The 18290-nt window shown below is 41.7% G+C and overlaps 2 protein-coding genes across 3 annotated transcripts in view; one reads left to right on the top strand and one right to left on the bottom strand.

The window, feature by feature from the left end:
* ppat (phosphoribosyl pyrophosphate amidotransferase) overlaps positions 1-8685 on the bottom strand; it is a 55894-nt gene extending 47209 nt beyond the window's left edge. The window contains exon 1 of the mRNA XM_067230069.1: positions 8240-8685. Within this exon, the coding sequence (XP_067086170.1) occupies positions 8240-8367 (128 nt within the window). The 5' untranslated portion in view covers positions 8368-8685. The remainder of the gene's footprint in view (positions 1-8239) is intronic.
* Positions 7108-15556, top strand: paics (phosphoribosylaminoimidazole carboxylase, phosphoribosylaminoimidazole succinocarboxamide synthetase). 2 transcript variants are annotated; one of them, XM_067230070.1, is made up of 10 exons: positions 7108-7337; positions 8952-8988; positions 9116-9313; positions 9779-9957; positions 10245-10424; positions 10986-11099; positions 11181-11264; positions 12691-12871; positions 12943-13101; positions 15223-15556. In XM_067230070.1, the coding sequence occupies exons 1-10, from the start codon at positions 7332-7334 to the stop codon at positions 15387-15389; spliced, it is 1305 nt and encodes a 434-aa protein (XP_067086171.1). In that variant the 5' UTR covers positions 7108-7331; the 3' UTR covers positions 15390-15556. The 2 variants fall into 2 exon arrangements, with proteins under 2 accessions (XP_067086171.1, XP_067086172.1); XM_067230071.1 differs by lacking the exon at positions 7108-7337 and adding an exon at positions 7854-7870.
* The last annotated feature ends 2734 nt before the right edge of the window (positions 15557-18290 follow it).

Here is an 18290-nt window from a genome sequence, read left to right as displayed (position 1 = left end):
CAGAAAGAGGGGAGGTAACCTTTCCCCAATATGACGACATAAGGGGAAGATTTTCAGATCGGAGCATTTGAGCTTTAATTTTCTCAAAAGGTGGAGAAAAAGACCCAGGGCTTGATTTATACCTATCGAAATTTCTAGCCACTGGGGGACGAAAGGAAGGCTAGGGGAACTCATTAATGTTAAATAACCTCATAAAGTGACATTTTCATGCCATTGGACCTTTTAAGTGCACATCTGTATGCAATACAGGTTCATTATTATCCAGAGCGGCTTACTATAAATAATTTGTGCGACCAAATCGTGTTTTGCGCCAGTAACTGAAAAAGTTAGTAGCACAAGTACCACCAGTGGAAAAGGTTAGTGTACAGCCCTGTATATACGGAGTAACAGAAGATAAAGAAAACAAGGGTATGCTGAGCTACATAAGCAATCTCATCCGAACCTCACTGACATTACCAGAGGATCTGAATTTAAACAGAGCACACCAATCTCTGACCATGAAACCGACAAGGGAGCCCCCCCCCCCCCCCCCCCCGAGGTCGATCATCATCAGATTCCTCGACTACAGAACAAAGGACTTGGTCATTCAGGAAGAATGCTCTTATTTTGCAGTATTAAGCTCAGTATTCCGAAGAGCACATCAGCAAAGTAAAAAATGCAGATGAAAGCAAGGAGAAAAAAACTGAACTCAAAGCTTTTCAATTGTGACAAGTGTCCTGATGCACAATGTACCGCTTCATGGTAAAAATCCTCTGCGTGATCGAGGATGTGCTGGAAAAGCTCGACCAGTTCAGCTCTTTTGACCCTGCCCACCAACCTGGAGTTGAAGTTGGTGTTCCATGTGGTGTTCCATGTTCCCTCACTGTTATTAAAAAGCAAACACGGCTAGCAAAATAGCTTGTTCCGCTCGGTGCTAGCTGTTAGCTAGTCATAGAGGTCGTTAGCCTCAGTGAAGTGCCGCACAAAACCTTTGCCAGTCTTGGTCAGCCCATCCAGCTTAGGTGTAGGTCTTACTCTTTAAATGATTTCTTTCTTCTCTCCAAACGATCGCCTTGAAAAAGGCACATGAAGGAGATCGGAAACTGGATCGTTAGGTGTGAAGGCAGTGGCCATAGCTTAGTTCACTCCTGCTCACAACCCGCCAAAAGGTTCAAACTTCGTTGATGACATCAGCGGGGGCTAGCGTCCGGCCCAACGCTGGGCCCCTAGGGCGTTCTGTCACTACGCATCAAAATTTTATTGACGTGCATCATCAGTAGGGATGCGTATTGATAAGGTTTTAACGATTCCGACTCCTTATCAATTCCTGCTTATCGATTCGATTCCTTATCGATGTTCCCCTCTACAGCCATAGGTCTGTGCGTCCTGCACCCCCCCACAGACTCGTTCTAAACAAATTTCTCAAACTGGCTTTGACAGGTTCTGAAATTAGCTAATACCTACCACCTCTAGGCCTCTTCAGGCCTCTGTTTTCAAAACAAAATCTAGTCGGAGATAGAAACTTTCAGTTTCCTTGTGTTCAAGCTTCTATTACTCAACACCAGTAGGACTTACAGGGGTCCTAACAACGGGAAATAACTTCAGTGTCACCTTTCAAAAGAGACCATTTACATGCATGTACTCCATGTACTTCCATGTACTTCCTTCGGCAGCTGAAGAAGTTCAACCTGCCAAAGACAATGATGGTGCACTTCTACTCAGCCATCATTGAGTCCATCCTCACCTCCTCCATCACCGTCTGGTACGCTGCTGCCACTGCCAAGGACAAGAGCAGACTGCAGCGTATCATCCGTACTGCTGAGAAGGTGATTGGCTGCAATCTGCCTACCCTCGAGGACCTGCACACCTCGAGGACCCTGAGGCGAGCGAGGAAGATTGTGGCCGACTCCTCCCACCCTGGACACTCCCTGTTTCAGTCACTCCCCTCCGGCAGAAGGCTGCGGTCTATCAGGACCAATACCTCACGCCACAAAAACAGTTTCTTCCCTTCCGCTGTTGGTCTCTTCAACAAGGCCAAGGGACCACACTGACTCAAATGACTTATTGCTTAAAACACTCTGCTTTTGCACTGCACCACAACATGGTATCTTGTACATTTGTATTTTTTGTAATATTTGTATTTTTATATTGTAATTTACGGCAACTTATATTTTATTGTATATTTAATTCTATTCTAATCCCACTTAGTACTGCTAGTTTATGTACCCTTAGTATAGTTAGTCCACATATTTAAATTTTAGGTATATGTTTATTGTATGCACCTTCCTGCCAAAGCAAATTCCTTGTCTGTGCAAACTTTCATGGCGAATAAATCCCTTTCTGATTCTGATTCTGAAATGGTTCAACAACAGCTTTCAATGTACTTTGGGTATGTTGTTTAGGCGTTTTCAGGCACATTTAACAGGACTATTAAAAGGTTAAACCTTGCTGTAATTAAAATGCTAAGTTTAATAATGGATTAAAAATCGATATGCTCAGTTTAGTAATGCGACACGCGAACGTTTGCAGATAACACATGCCGCCCCGATAACGTGAAATGATCGATAAGATCAATACTTATGGGAGACGAATTCCAGAGCTAAAATGTATGCTTCAAACGACGGGATAGAAGATAACTAGATCGACTACACACAATAAAGGCAAATTACTTCACACAGTAACAAGTGGTTGTGATCACTTTTGAGCAGATTAGCTCTACCTTAGATAGTTAGAGATGAAGCGCGAACGTTAGCTGCGCTGCTGCATGCATCGAACACATGACGTTCCAGTAACTTCATTCCATGCTGTGTGTTCAAATGCTTCTTCATATTTGTAGTATTTCCTCCCTTCGACGAAATACTTTTTACACGCGTTACAAGTGGCGTTGTTGTCATTTTGTCGTGTGAAATACAACCAAACTTTAGAACGCTTCTTCCTAGTTGCCATGTTTGCTGCAGTCTGTCTTACATTCTGTAAACTTAGTATTTTAATTGTTTAACGGCACAGAGAATCGTTAACAGAATCGTTAAGGAATTTTGATAACGATTCCAAGGAATCGATTAGCTGGGAACCGGTTCTAAACAAGAACCGGTTCTCAATACCCATCCCTAATCATCAGCCAAAGTTATAATCAAATGGGAAATGGCAGCTTCAACGAAAGGCTAGCAATGCTACTAGTGCTGGTCCACGGAGCTGTCATGCGTCTAGATGACATGGAAAATCCAGCAACTCAGAAAAAATAACCATATTCTTTCTGCAAATATAATCGTAACATACTGAAAAAGTTATTGGATTTCAGACACACATTAATTTAATTATGAAAAAATATATTCTTGATTTTGACAGAGAAGGCCCTGACAGCCCACCACTGGTTGAATGCTCAGAGCACGTTATAAAAAGGTCGCAAATGCGCCCATTTCAGTCGCAGTGTAGTGCCCTAATGTACTATACATGCACAATACAATACACACTGTTTCCTCTATGTTGATTTTGCAACAAAAATTTTGCCGCCACGGTATCAGAACTCGGGCTGTACAAAATTTTAGGCCGTCTATCAGCAGTGAATGTTAGAGTGCATGTCGGAGAATAGCACAGACACGTGCTTCATACCGCAGTTGAGATTGCGTGTGTGCGTCCTTGAGAACTGTAAGTCGTATAACTTATGTTGTCAGTTCATTTAAGCTTGTTATTGTATTAGTCTATAGTTCTTGCAAATTTAAATTAAGTTAACTGGCGATTTTCGTTGTTTGTATTCTTCCCCTGCTAGCTAAATTGCACGTCTGCTGATTCGATAGCGATTGCTGCCCTTGCTCAAGTTTGTATTTTAGGTGCATTATTATGCTGAAGTAGTTTAATTAATAAAGTGGGTTTATCGTTATTATTTGCTACAAAATGCTTAGCCTATCAATATCAAATGAAGCAGACAGTGTACATGCTTCAGAGTGGCCTACCTTAATCAATAGGCTAGGCTACTGACCATTTACAATAAGTTGTTACGTCAATTGTTAATTGGCAGCATTTATGCCATTTAGAACATACTTTATGAATGTAGTCTAACTTTATTGCTTACGAAAATATTAGCTATTAGACTATTACATTCACCTGCTCCGAAATAAAGGGTTAGAAATGTGTTTCGGGGGGGGGGCTCAGACAGACCTGCCCCCACTGCAAAAAATTAAATCCTAGAGGAAACACCGTTACACCCTGTGTACATGTAAACGGTATTTCCCACAGTCAATAAGATGCTTGTCTTAATACACTGATTAAAGTTATTGTAAGAGTTGTTAGACAAATGTCAGACCAGGGGGGTTCAAAATAATTTAGTTAATAATTTGTTACACAGAACTTTATTATATTAAATAATAATCAAAAACGAATCACACGCCCAACCCAAAATACACACATTTAACACCCTATACAAAATTCACACCCCATTCAAATCCTATCTGCCAGAAACAGAAGAATAGAAATGAGTTCCCTTATCCTGAGACCTGCTTTCTTACCTACCTGTTTTCTACATCTGTTTGTCCACCTCACCTGTTGCTTTAGCTGGCTCTTTCACAGCAGCATGTTGGATGCTGTCCTCCTCTCCTACTCTTTCTTCAGTGCCTAACGAATCTCTCTTTCTCTCCCTGACCCTGTCTTTCTGCTTGATCAGCACTGGTTGAAGCCTGAAAATATTTCTGGGGAAATTGTGGGGTGTGTAGTAGTTACTGCACTACGACAGAAGTGTAGTAGTTAGCTAGCTCTACAATTTACAGGCGCTAGGTCTGAATCTAGGAGAAAAACACAGCTGCCAGCTGTAGGTATATGCAGGTGGCAACGCTAGTGCTAAAAAAACTATTTAGCTGGTCGGCTCCATGACGCCGGTAAGTAGGGCACGTGAGATTGCTCACCAAAAGAACAAAGAGGAACCCACTTGTCTAGCAGATTAAGACATGTTCATAGGTACCCAGCGAAAAGTAACCTCAACTTTCCTAGACTTTTAGCTATGGTACTAATTAGGGTGGCCAGACGTCCAGATTTTCAATGCCCTGTCCGGCGCAGCAACAAGCCGGACGCATATTTGTCCTCCTTTTTGGAGTTGCACTGGGCCCTAAAGAGCCACGCTCTAGACTATTTTGCTGGAACGCAGTCTAACAAATGATTGGCTTAAAGCGGTGTCTGATTAATATCTAATAGGCTTAAATTAGGTTCTAACCCTATACCATTGGTTAAAAACGTAAACAAGGCTCCATGTGCTGGCTACGTCATACATACGCTGCTGTCTACATTGACAGAACGACCGTTAATACATTTGCAGAACGACCGTTAACACAGAAGAAACATGCCTAAATGTCAGACGTCACAAGTACATACAGATTACATCACAGCAAACAATTTGCCCTTTTCAGTGGCAACTGACGCTTCAAACAAGGGTACAACCAAGTGTTTCCCAATTGTACTTAGATATTTGCACTTTGAGGAAGGTGTACAACATGCCCTGTTGGATTTTTACAGTGACAGCAACAAAACTTCAGAGGCTAACAAGCCAGCTGCTGGCTAAACTGGAGATGTCTGGTCTAGATGTAAAATACATGTCTGCATATGCAGCAGACAATGCCAGTGTTAACTATGGAAAACACAACAGTGTTTATCAGAAGTTGAAACTGATTCAGAAGGATGTGTTACCTGCAAACTGTTTAGCCCATATTCTGCACAATGCAACACAACATGCAGCAGGCAGCCTGGATTTTGATGTTGAAAATGCTGTGCTCAAGGTTTACAGCCATTTTAGCGTCTCAGCAAGCAGAACAGCACAGTTGAAGGAATTCTGTGAGTTTGTGGAAGCGGAAGAATGCTATCTGCTGCAGCATGTCATCACAAGGTGGCTGGACCTGGTCGCGAGTCTCCCGGTCCTGTCCTACATCTATAAAGTTGAACAATGGATTTTGGTGTTTTAAAAACCCACCGACACTGTATGACTATGTTTAGCCTGTGTTCTGCTCCTCTCTCTCACCAACCGTCTCTGGAGGAGGGGATCCCTCTCTGAATTGCTCCTCCCAAGGTTTTTTTGGGGAGTTTTTCCTTGTCGTCCTTGAGGGTTTAGGTTGGTTGAGGGGCAGTTCTATGGGCATATGTGAACCCCTCTGTGACATGCTTGCGTGTAAAAAGGGCTATACAAATACATTTGATTTGGTTGTCCCTGCTTCCTTCTATTGACAGAATGCTGAAGTATGGAAGCCACTGACCAGCTACTTTCAGAGTGAAGGTGAGGAGGAATGCTTTTGTGGAAATGTTTTGGAGAGGAAAGCACTGAAATGTCTCAGACATTTTCTTTTCCTCAGTTACATTCTTAAGGCGTTTTCAGACAGCATTGAAGCACTTGGAGGCCAAATCATTCAGCATTACATCTGTGTTTAAGGTAATGACTGAATTGAAACAGGTTATTTGGCTTCACTTTGAACAGCAAACTCAAGCAGCTACCAGCTTACCTTGCAAAGAAATGTGAGACAGATTTTCTTGGTTTCTATGAAAGAGCAAATAAATACATAAGTGACAGATATGACTTCTCTGAGACCAGCTTTCATAGCAAAGTGGCAAAGCTTGGCCTCACAACTGCTGTGCCATATGAAGAATACAGTGATGCTATCCAGGCCTGCAATCTGAAAGACATTGATATGGATGGACTGTATGAGGAATATGCCATGGTGGAAGCTTCCTTCAGCTCTCCAGAAATGGAAGGTTGCCACAGTGAGGAGCGATATCTGAAACTGTTTTCCAAAGCAGATGTACCACTCCTGAATCTCAGGAAGGTCAGCGCCTATATTTTCTCCATCCCATGCAGCAATGCACACACAGAACGAGTCTTTTCAATGATGACATCTGCATGGAGAAACGAGAGGAATCGGCTGGAGGTGGACAGTGTCAAGGCTGAGCTGCAAGTTTGTTTCAATTTCATAGACGCAACGATAATCGACTGGAATTTCAGCGACAAACTTTTTTTGGGTAGCTTAGCACGAATCGTTCGTTTTTATGAGCTAAAGATTGTGTAGATGCCAGACTGTGGAGCGGGAATCATTTTCTAAAAGACTGTGTTTCACCTTTTTCAGCCTAGAATAACGAAACGCACTATGTGGCGGCCGGTGTTGATTCTGTGGCGCACCGCCACAAATTAGTCTATGTGTGGGAAACATAGACATATTATGGTAAAAATATTACAAATAAACTTGTGGAGCACAAAGACCAGGTGAAGGATAGGAAATGGGGTTTTATAATAATGTGTTTTTAGCTATTGTTGTTCTTCTATGAGAATAAATATGAGAATAGTATGGAAGAGAGCATAAGGAAGAGGAAAACATTGAGAAGCATGGATGAAGGTTAGAAATTCTAAATTTTCTATTGATTACTTACCAGCATGTCACAAGAGCAAGAACAATCTGCACAAGATAAAAGTGGATTTACTATGGATGGTGTAATTCTGTCGTGTGACTACTGGTCTCCCAACTAATCAAATTTGGGGAGTCATGAAACTGCAGTTAGACCAAGTATAAATTAATTACAACGTTAATAGTAAAGAATGTACGAGAGGTAGTGTTACCAAAACAGCTGACAAATGTTAAAAGGCACAATGCAACAATTCAAGACTGGACTTGAGAGAAAAAAAATAGTGCTTGACCCCAATAATCTACTGTGAACTCAAGAACTAGAGAACAATGTGGCCCTTCTGATTAACCTCCTCTAGAATTTTGTTTTCAGATACCACGAGACCTGTACAACGATTGGGCATTAATGGTCACCATGCCGAAAAAATCTAACAGAGAAAAAGGGTCAATAAATACTACCGATTTAAAAGATTAATTCCGTCTGCTCAATAGCAGCGCCAGCCCTAGCCCTACACCCACAGCAGGAGGTAAACGCACTACCCCTCGTTTTTAGACAACACTGACGTAGGCTACTACAAATGTGTGTGTAGAATTATACAAAATGTTTGCAACGCATATTGGTCAAATTGCCTAAATTCATGACGGTATGCCTATTTATGTATTGATCAATTAATAGTTTTGGGCTACACATCGCAAGTTCAATGTCCAACTCCAACCCCAGCTGGTAGACTAATGGTAGTATGTACAACCTGCTTGTTCGTTTTTCGTACCCGGATTATAAATTGTTCCACCCATCACGAGTTTGATGGGAATATGCTTGATGAAAGTTGTCTCTAAGCATGCATTCTTCATAACTGATCAATGTAAAACACAGACAGCTGGTTAATTAGCTTTACCTGTGCTGTAGAGCTACAAGTCCCAAAGTTAAGACTTGTGCAACCTCCAGTTGTGTTGGCCACTCTCCAGCTGCCACACAACCGAAAACTCCGCATTCTTCTCCGATGCCCGACTCTTCAAACTCCATTTGATTTCAGTCTGATCGTCAGCGTGTTCAGTGTTCTACCACAGTCCACGTGCAACTGAGAATACTCTGTTGAAAACGGTCACAATCTATGACTACTAGCTACAGGGCTACATCAAATGCTTTTAATTCAAAAGTTGCATAGGCAGGCTAATAGATTACTATCCGTAATAAATGGATTAGTAAAATCGATTAGTTAGGGGACTACGAGATCTAAATGGTTCGATTTCTGTCTTTCTGTGATCGAGTGCACTATTTTTACTGAACACTACAGCAGGGTTCAGCCGACTATTTTGTGCTCGCTAGTTAAGGAATGTCGTCTTGCAAATTTGTTGTAATAAACTTTTCCTAAAAATGGGCGGTACTGGGTTGACCTTATTGGTTCTATCTGAATCCACGGAGAGATGTAATTGGCTTCTTTTTACACGTGAGGATGGTTTGCTTTTGCATCATTGCTATTTCAACATTGGGGAAACAGCAAGTTGGTCATAACTTTTAGGTTAAAGCACCAATTTACGAATATCAAGACAAGGATTTAAGGTGTATAAACATCACGACCACTATCATTTTGTAATTTGTTCCTTTAGTACGACATACTTTCTACAAAGATGGCGGCTGCATCAGGTATGTGAGCAACATGTCTCGAGTCATAGCCCCAAAGAATTCTGTATACATCTTAAAGCACGTGATAAGGTATTGTGCATGCATCTTCGCATAGCCAAGTGTGGTTTAAATGTATTATCTACTACAGAGATAAAACTTGGACAGAAACTTAATGAGGGGAAGACCAAACAGATCTTCGAAATTGTGAACGAAACTGGTCACGTTCTGGTCCAGTCTAAAGATCAAATCACTGCTGGAAATGCCGCGAGGAAGGACCAATTGGATGGCAAGGCCGCGATTGCTAACAAAACCTCGAGTTCTGTGTTCAATCTGCTGCAGAAGGCTGGTAAGTTACCCAGACGACAAAAGTCACTTAACATTTGGACATGCATTTGAATGACCAACTCGTTTAGTATATTTTAAAATGGTTTTGATTGATGAAGTGATTGACAGTTTGATGCACGTGTAATGGTCCAGTGATGTTCTGAACAGCTAGTTATGTCTAGTTTGACCTAGAAGTCACATTAGTTTTCTCCCCAAATTACTCCCCATTTCGAAGTACATTTTATAAAGTGAGCTAAGTACATCCCATGTGTCCTGTCTAAATTGATTTTCTTGTGACCCAGTCATGCTTCTTTAATTGATCCAGGCATGCTTAAATTGAATACTCCCTAGCAGCCCATACTTAAGTCTCTGCATCAATAGACAAGGCTACTTTTGATTCCTAATTGAACATTATTCAAATGGAAGTTTAACAACTGTCATTGAAGTGAGTTTCTGATTTTGTTGTTTTATTGTTATTTTTTGTCAGGAATCAAGACAGCCTTTTTGAGGCAGCACTCAGATACTGCATTCATTGCTGCTCATTGTGAGATGATTCCCATTGAGTGGGTGTGTCGGAGATTAGCAACTGGATCATTCCTTAAGAGAAATCCTGGGGTGAAAGAAGGCTACCGGTTCTCCCCAGTTAAGATCGAGATGTTTTTGAAGGTGTGTGTGTGTTGGAATATGTTAAGGTTTCCTGCAGTAATCTGGGGTGTCATGTTGGTTACATTTGATATAGTTATTAGCACTTATCTACTTTGGGACTTTCTAATCAGCTTTATGCCAACAGGTGAAAACAATGTGCAATGTGGCACTAAATGAAAATGTTTCCTTTCTGCTATATCTACAAAACATGTCGATGCTTTGTGCTTCCAAATTGTTTAAGGGATTTACATTTGAGAGAAATTAGTATGTCTCCACGTGCTGAATTTGTCATGCTTACTTTGGTACAGGATGATGCCAATAATGATCCCCAATGGTCAGAGGAGCAGCTTCTGGAGGCTCAGTTTTCTCTAGCAGGCCTTACCATAGATCGCTGTGAGGTAGACATCATGAACCATACCACTGTGACAATCTTTGAGATCCTGGAGAAGGCTTGGGCCACCCAGAATTGCACCTTGGTAGACATGAAGGTACAGTGTGCGTCAGTTCTCAAGTACCGTATTTATTCTATTAAAAACCCACGTATTCAGCTACGTTTGTGGTGCAGCATTTATACAAGGGTGGCGTTTTATTTAATAAAAAATAACAAAGGGATAGCGCAAAGCAGTTTATTCATTACTACATCTGTCTCGTAAGTGTGCTGTCAACTATATTTTAAGTCAGCAAATCATAAACCGCAAAAGTACAGGTCGATTGATGAGTGGATGTTTCTAATTGATGTTGGCAAGGACACAGATGGTGATGCAGAAATTGATATTTAGTGACCGTTTTGTACTTGTGTACCTATTTGTAGTAGCCTAACAATACCATAGAATTATTGTAAGTATAATGTTGCAGCGTTTAACTATTAGATTGAATGCAACATTTAATCACGGATGGTCTAATCGAAGAAATACGGTTCTTAATTGCACTTCCTGCTATTCATGAGCTTAAACCGCCTTTCTAGCATGTACTTGCGTTCCTAACAGAGGAATAGAAGGGAATAAGAGATACAAGTGGCAAATAGAAATTGTCCCCTTTTTCGTTCATAGATTGAGTTTGGTGTGAATGTGACTTCCAAAGAGATTGTAATTGCGGATGTGATTGATAACGACTCATGGAGACTGTGGCCAGCAGGAGATCGGAGCCAGCAGAAGGACAAGCAGGTGTGTTATCTTCACTGTCTTTTACACCCAATCTGTTTACAAATTGTCTATGCTGTTGTGAAACCGTTCTGTCTTCATTAGGTTTACCGAGACCTAAAAGTGGTTACCCCTGAGGCAATGCAGATGGTGAAGCAGAACTTTGAATGGGTCTCTGATAGACTCGAGGTACTTTCAACATGCATCCTACTTTTTGTGTTGCTCTTTTGCCTGAACTTCAAAAACTTTCCATCTGTACTTCTTAGACGCAAAAAATATATAATGTATAAGTATTTTCAAAGTAGTTTTGTGGATGGTTATCTGCAAATGTACAAACACAAGGCAGTTATTTGAAAATGGTTTGCAATTAATCTGTAACACAGATCCTAACACACACCTGTGCCTACTGTGGAATACTTAAGTCTTAAAGGTCCCATTACATGCTGTTTTTGGATGCTTTTATATAGGCCTTAGTGTTCCCTAATACTGTCTCTTTCCCAAAATTCAGCCTTGATGCAGAATAGTAGCCACTAAGAGCAGTCCCACAATGAGCTTTCCTCAGGACGTGCCGTGTCTGTGTCTGTTGCTTTAAATACTAATGAGGAGGAGAGAGGCGGCACCATGCGCTGATGTTTACAGTGGATGTATCGCTGTAAGATGCCTCGAATTTTCTCATCTGATCACCCTGGTTTGCAGAGGTGTACACTCAGTCATTTCAATGAGGGGAAAGGCGGATATCGCGAGTGCCATAACACCAACAGCAGAACGGTTATCCAAATAACAAAGACGTGTACAACACGTGTGTGTGTGTGTATTCACACACATACTTGATGCTATCTACTTTTACATTAGCGACAGTAACTGAGCTGTTAGCTGCAGAGCTAATGTTACAGCCACATTCTAAGGGTATCAAGCTAGGTAACATATACAGTAAAGCAACATAATGATATACCGTTAGTTGACTTACTTGTACGAGGTTTGTAGCTGGACCAAGGAGAGTTGGTACTGATCCAGAATTTAATTTCAGACGTTCAGTAAGGCCAGCTTTGTATTGGCCGAAGTTGAGGAAACAGTCGTGGCTGAAATGTTTAGCGCAGACATACAAAACTTTGGGAAGTTGTGTCGGCGCATTTCCAGAGAAAATAAAATGAACACACTGGTTCTTCAGAGGCTCGGCTGAAGGAACTAAAAAAAGACTTTTGTATTTGTACATCCAAACACTGAACAACTGTTATGCTTTGTTCGTTTGCAAGCCATGATGTCTCTCGAGGGGAAAAAACAATATCGCACTCGCACGGTCATAGCTCAGTTTCTCATGGGTGGGCCAGATTCTCTGGGCGGGCAAAGCAGAGAAAGGGGAGGTAACCTTCCTACTTATGATGACATATGGAAAGGATTTTCAAAACCACGCGTTTGAGTTTTCATTTTCTCAAAGGTGAAGAATACCCAGGGCTTGGTTTACACCTATCAAATTTCTAGCCACTGGGGGACCAAAGTCAGGCTAGGGGAACTCATATTAATGTTAAATAACCTCCTAAAGTTAAATTTTCATGTCATGGGACCTTTTAAGTGCAGTGTTGTTGTTGTTCATTATGGCCATGTCCTGTGTTCCAAGCTACTAATGGAGCCCCAGGTCAGTGGACGTGTGGTGGTGCTAATGGGATCCACATCTGACCTGGCCCACTGCGAGAAAATCAGAAAGGCCTGTGGAGCCTATGGCATCCAGAGTATCCTACGAGTCACCTCTGCACACAAAGGACCAGAGGAGACACTCCGTATAAAAGCTGAATATGAAGGTGGGTTACACTTAATATTTTTTAATGTAACCTAACCATTGAATTTCTAAGTACATAAATGGGCCCCTTAGGTGATGCCGTGCCAACTGTGTTTGTGGCTGTGGCGGGCAGAAGCAATGGCCTGGGTCCTGTGGTGTCTGGAAACTCTGCTTATCCTGTTATCAACTGCCCACCAATCACTCCCGACTGGGGGGTACAAGACGTGTGGTCATCCCTCCGCATGCCAAGTGGTAAGCGTAGCCATGTTTGAGAACCATTAGTTTTGGTAGGTATTTTGGAAATTGTGATGTGATTGTTGGTATTAAAAACTAATTGAACAGCTATCGTCTTTAAATTAACATCAGCTGCTTTTCATTCAATCCGCCAATTCATTAACATAATGTAACGCATGATAACTTGAATCTGGGCTTGAGCACATTTCAGCCTCAAGGGAAGGAAAACTGCATTCTTGGATACCTAAGCTTCCAGTTGAGTTGTGGGCGTCATGCGTGATTTGCATGCCGGTGCATGCCGGTTTTCCCTAGCCTACTTTTAGCGCGGATAGGGGTCAATGGTTCCCTAATGATCGCTAATTGGCGCTTCTTGCACACAGACAAGACAAGGTCGGAAACTGAAGTGGCCTTCGCCAATCTATCAATACTTCTTGTGTTGATAAGTCGTGACTTTCGTAAGAACGATTGTTGTCTAGCCCTTCAATCATTCAGCAAAATGTAATTTATTATAAAGGATGTCAGTCACACACGTTGAGGGTTAGACTGCAGTTCAGTGTTTCCCACACAGACTAATTCGTGGCGGTCCGCCACAGAATCAACACCGGCCGCCACATATTGTGTTACGTCCCCCCCCCAAAATTACACTATTTAGGTAAAAACACACAGCGTATTCGTTCAGCTGCATTTCCTTTCCCTGCTCTCCCTCCGTCTCTCCGTCTTTCTCACATAAGCACAATGACAACATCAGCACACGTTAGCAACGATGCATACCTACGCCGTTCTAGTAAGACCGACAGCTATATCAGCGAGCCTTCAGCATTAGTGCCGTAGCTAAGGTCAAGGAGGCTACTTTTCGCTAGGTAACGCTACCTACGGACATAATCGAAGGTTCCCCTTCGTTCTTTTGGTGAGAAGTCTCAGGAGCTAGCTACTTACCCGGCGTCATGGAGCCGACCAGTTAAATAGTTATTTAGCACTAGCGTCGCTACCTGCATATGCAGAAATTGTTTTTGTGAATTATTTCGACCCCGCCACAAATAGCTTTCTAATCTGTGGGAAACACTGCAGTTGGTCTATAAATGTGTGGCCCGACATTATCAACAATATATTGTTGGCTGGCAATGTTACGTCCCCAAAAGTATAAACACACAGGGACAAAATAAACCTTCAATGGTCTAATTAGATCCAGTTATTCTGGCAAAACATTTATTGTTCATCATTGCTGGTCAGGGCATGGTCCAAGTAGACCAGTTGCAAATGTAACTTATTTGGAAATTCCTTCTGAAATTCGTCCTTTTATTACATAAACATTCAGCAGTAACGCATTGTGTGAAAACAATTTGCATTTGATAAATCAAGTTGGTGGCCTATCTACAACTAGAAGGATAGACTAGACAGTGAACATTGTCAATTCAGAAGCAAACTCTACCCCTATTTCCCAACTCCATTCAGTAGGCTATCTTTCTAGTGCAGTTAGTGGGAAGTTGTGTCGGTGCATTTCCAGAAAAATAAAATGAACACACTGGTTCTTCGGAGGTTCAGATGAAGGAACTAAAAGAAGACTTTGGTGTTCATTTGTACATCCAAACACTGAGCAACTGCCATGCTTCGCTTGTTTGCAAGCCATGATGTCTCTTGAGGAAAAACCAATATTGCGCCTGCACGGTCGTAGCTAATTTTCTCATGGGCGGGCCAAATTCTCTGGGGGTGCGAAGCAGAGAACCTTTCCCCGTATGACGACATACAGGGAAGATTTCAGATAGGCCCGTCTGAGCTTTCATTTTCTCAAGGCGGAGCAGAATACCCAGGTCTTGGTTTACACCTATCACCATTTCTAGCCACTGGGGGGACCATAGGCAGGCTAGGGGAACTCATATTAATGTTTTAAAAACCTCAGTGACATTTTCATGCCATGGGACCTTAACAATGCTTCTTTTGGATGGTGCCATAGAGCTTCATGGGATTCAAATACACTCTAATGCCCAATAACCAGTCGCTGGGAAAAAACACATTTTACAGATAGGTGAAGTAGTGTTTAATGTTATGCTGTTATCCTACTTGTCCAGTGTCCCCCTAGTTGCAGGATTTTGCACTGACTTACTCAACCCACAGGACAACAACACACTTTCTTTCTGACAGGTCTCGGCTGCTCCACAGTCCTGTCTCCAGACGCTGCTGCTCAGTTTGCTGCCCAGATCTTTGGGCTGTCAAACCATTTGGTGTGGTCCAAACTGCGTGCCTCCATGCTCAACATCTGGGTGTCTCTGAAGCTGGCTGATAAGAAGCTGAAGGCATGCAGCGTTTAAGGCATCCATCCCATCCCTGAGCTTTAACCTGAGAGTAGTAAAATGTCTGTCCCTATTTCCTGTTCGATTAAATGTTATCATAATGTTACTAACAATTTGATTAATACTTAATACTAATATCAATTAATTGAATACAAATGTATGCAATAAAATGTACTTCAATCCCGGATGTTTGTTTTTTAGGCCTTTTTAAAATTGTAATTACGTTTTTTTTTTTTTTGGTGCGCTATAAACATTTAACACCATGCATTAACACACCATTTGTTTGCATGTTTTTGGTGGGGGGGGGAATTGCCCCTCTTTTCAACAAGTGTCTTAGTTATGCTACTGACAGTCACAGGCTCTCAAGGAATCAGGGTATCCGCTGATCCGTAAGTCTTCAATTCCTAAATGTAAAAATAAGGCTATAATTAACAAACATTTCTTAAATTCACTTTTCAAAGGCCTTAAAATGCAATTGAGCCGATACCGTAACTAAAATAATTTTATTTTTACATGTTTCTTTTTTAAATTGTGTTCCTCCGTTCATAACAACCAACGCTAACGGTGTGTCCACTACAGCGACGCAAATTCCCACAGTTCACCATGCTCGGGGGCGTGTCAGACAGATGAATGCAGAGTTGTAGTTTCTCTAAAGTCACTGTTGTAGTTCGTATAATGGCAGTGTGCAGATTTGAGTTTACTTACTCGCAATATCGATCAAAATACACCTTTTACACACATTAAGCAAAGCTAGCTAGCACAGTTACCTTTTGTTACGAGACTCTTAAGATAATTTTAAAGTACAAAACCCCACCAGGAGCACCAACATTGGCAACCCTGAGCCATGCTTCATTCTTTTTGTTAAAGGGCTGTTTGATAACAGCCCTGTTATCAAACAGGGCTGGGTATGCAGCCACACAGACCATCAGTTTGTCCTCCATCTTGAAACTGAAAACTAGAAATGTTTACCATGACCAACGGTTGCTACATTACAAGAAACACAACAACAAGCCGATAGGCCATCACTCGCTAAAATCGCTCCTCATTTACATAAAGTTGAGAATCCCAACTCGAATTGCTTGATTTGTGTTGTGTCGCTACTCTGCACCACGCAAGCGATTCACCTGGCTCCATTGAAAATGAATGGAAAGCATTGCGTCGCTGTAGTGGACACGCACCATAAGTCTTTAAAGGATTTATGGAAGGCCATAAGTCAGGGATTCCAGGGTTACGGCCTGTGAGCATTCTCACTATTGTTTTCCTGTTTCTCTTTATTGTGGGAATGCTATTGTTTTCCTGTTTCTCATTATTATTATTATTATTCCAACTTCTTAGTTCTTCCGTAGGTTTTTTGTACTTTAACTACTCCTGCATTCTTTCACCGATTCCTTCAATTTTGCTATCAAAACGTTCAGCTCCTTCAGGAGATGTGTGCGTTATGTTTTGGTATTTCTCACTTTTATACATTGAAATAAAAACTACATTGCTGCGTTCCTCTAAGCCTTCTGGTTCTTTCGGTGTTCAAATTATTTTCCTCACTCTTCCAGTTTTCTCACAGGAGGTCATAGTATCCATTTCAGCCATTTCTGCTGGTTCTACTGTGTGTCACCTCGTTAAGCCTCATTAAGCCGCAGGTTTTTACAAACGTTCCTGTCACTGACACCACTACTGTGCTACATAATACACTGCAGCCATTTTAACTATTACTCACTTGACTTTTCACCTTCTTTATAGAATATTGTGCTAATAAACAATCCAGCAAATGCTTTTAGTTCTCGACAAGTAGCAGAAATTGTTAGAACACCGGTATTCAACGCCATTTAAGTGACGTCAACATCATTAGTGACAGTTCAAGACCAGTAATGCGGTTTTTAAAGATCCTGTAAAGTGGACCTGGAAACGAGTTTTAAGTTCGCCACACCACAGAATAATGTGTTATTAACTACCCATCCAAATTCGAATGAAAAAATAACACCGACATGTATGTTAAATGAGGCTTTGAAATCGTAAAAAAATCTGCAGTCTTCTTTGCTTGAGACTGGGGGGGCGTGTCGCCTGAAGGAGCTGAAGCTCCGTCCCTCGCTCCCTGCTCCGCACTGCAAGAGAAGCCGTGTGTTGGTGAACCCCGTCTGTCTCTGGTCCATGTTAAAACTGTCTGCCGTGAAATGGTCAGTGCAGAGGCGGCTGTTGGAGTTTATCCGAAGCTTTCCATGAGCGTGGCTCTTCACAAAATCTATCCACCTATTTTTCCTTTCATTATCAATAGGGAACTTAAATGGTGTTGCAGCGCAGCTGGAGTTCTTGCATCCAGGGAAGATGCAGTTGCGGGTGGTGGGAGACCAGCAAGCTAGCTAGCTGATGTAGGCTACAATAACAGTACAGCAGGAGGAGCCATTCAGTGATCTGACGTAGATAGGCCGCCCATTAAAACCTGATCTGAAAACGGAAGAGAGACTGTTCTTCGTTTTAACTCCACATTTCAGTGTGACAAAGTTTTAGCGCTTTGCACATGCTTTCAGGAACTCATTTCACACGTATATAATGTACAAGCAAAACAGGGAATTTACTTTACAGGATCTTTAAGGCGATACTGAAGCGTTAAAGAGTGGGAAACACCATGGATGAAAACTTTGAGTATATGGAATATCCACAAATCTGTGGGCAATGTAGAACAGAAGACAGATTAGAAATATAATATTTTTATTAAAAGTTATGACCATTCTAGTGTTTAGTGGAAACATGGGGGAAACCGGAATTCCTCTCCCTCAAAAGTAGCTAGCGCTATTGCTGGATACTACTGTACTCTCCATAACTAAAAAACGTTCGACTTTCTTCCACAATCGACCGAATTGGCCAAACAAGGCATACATTTAGCTTAAAGTGTACATAATCTAGCTAGTTAATGATGTTTTTCCTAGT

The sequence above is a fragment of the Osmerus mordax genome, chromosome 26, assembly GCF_038355195.1.
Source record: "Osmerus mordax isolate fOsmMor3 chromosome 26, fOsmMor3.pri, whole genome shotgun sequence".
NCBI classification, from domain to species: domain Eukaryota; kingdom Metazoa; phylum Chordata; class Actinopteri; order Osmeriformes; family Osmeridae; genus Osmerus; species Osmerus mordax.
This window is presented reverse-complemented; position numbering and strand designations above follow the sequence as displayed.

What these genes read in the sequence shown, in the direction of transcription:
- paics (XM_067230070.1), top strand. An exon ending in GCACCTTGGTAGACATGAAG is followed by an intron (nt 10,425 to 10,985) that starts GTACAGTGTGCG and finishes TTTCGTTCATAG; the next exon opens with ATTGAGTTTGGTGTGAATGT. An exon ending in GCCAGCAGAAGGACAAGCAG is followed by an intron (nt 11,100 to 11,180) that starts GTGTGTTATCTT and finishes TGTCTTCATTAG; the next exon opens with GTTTACCGAGACCTAAAAGT.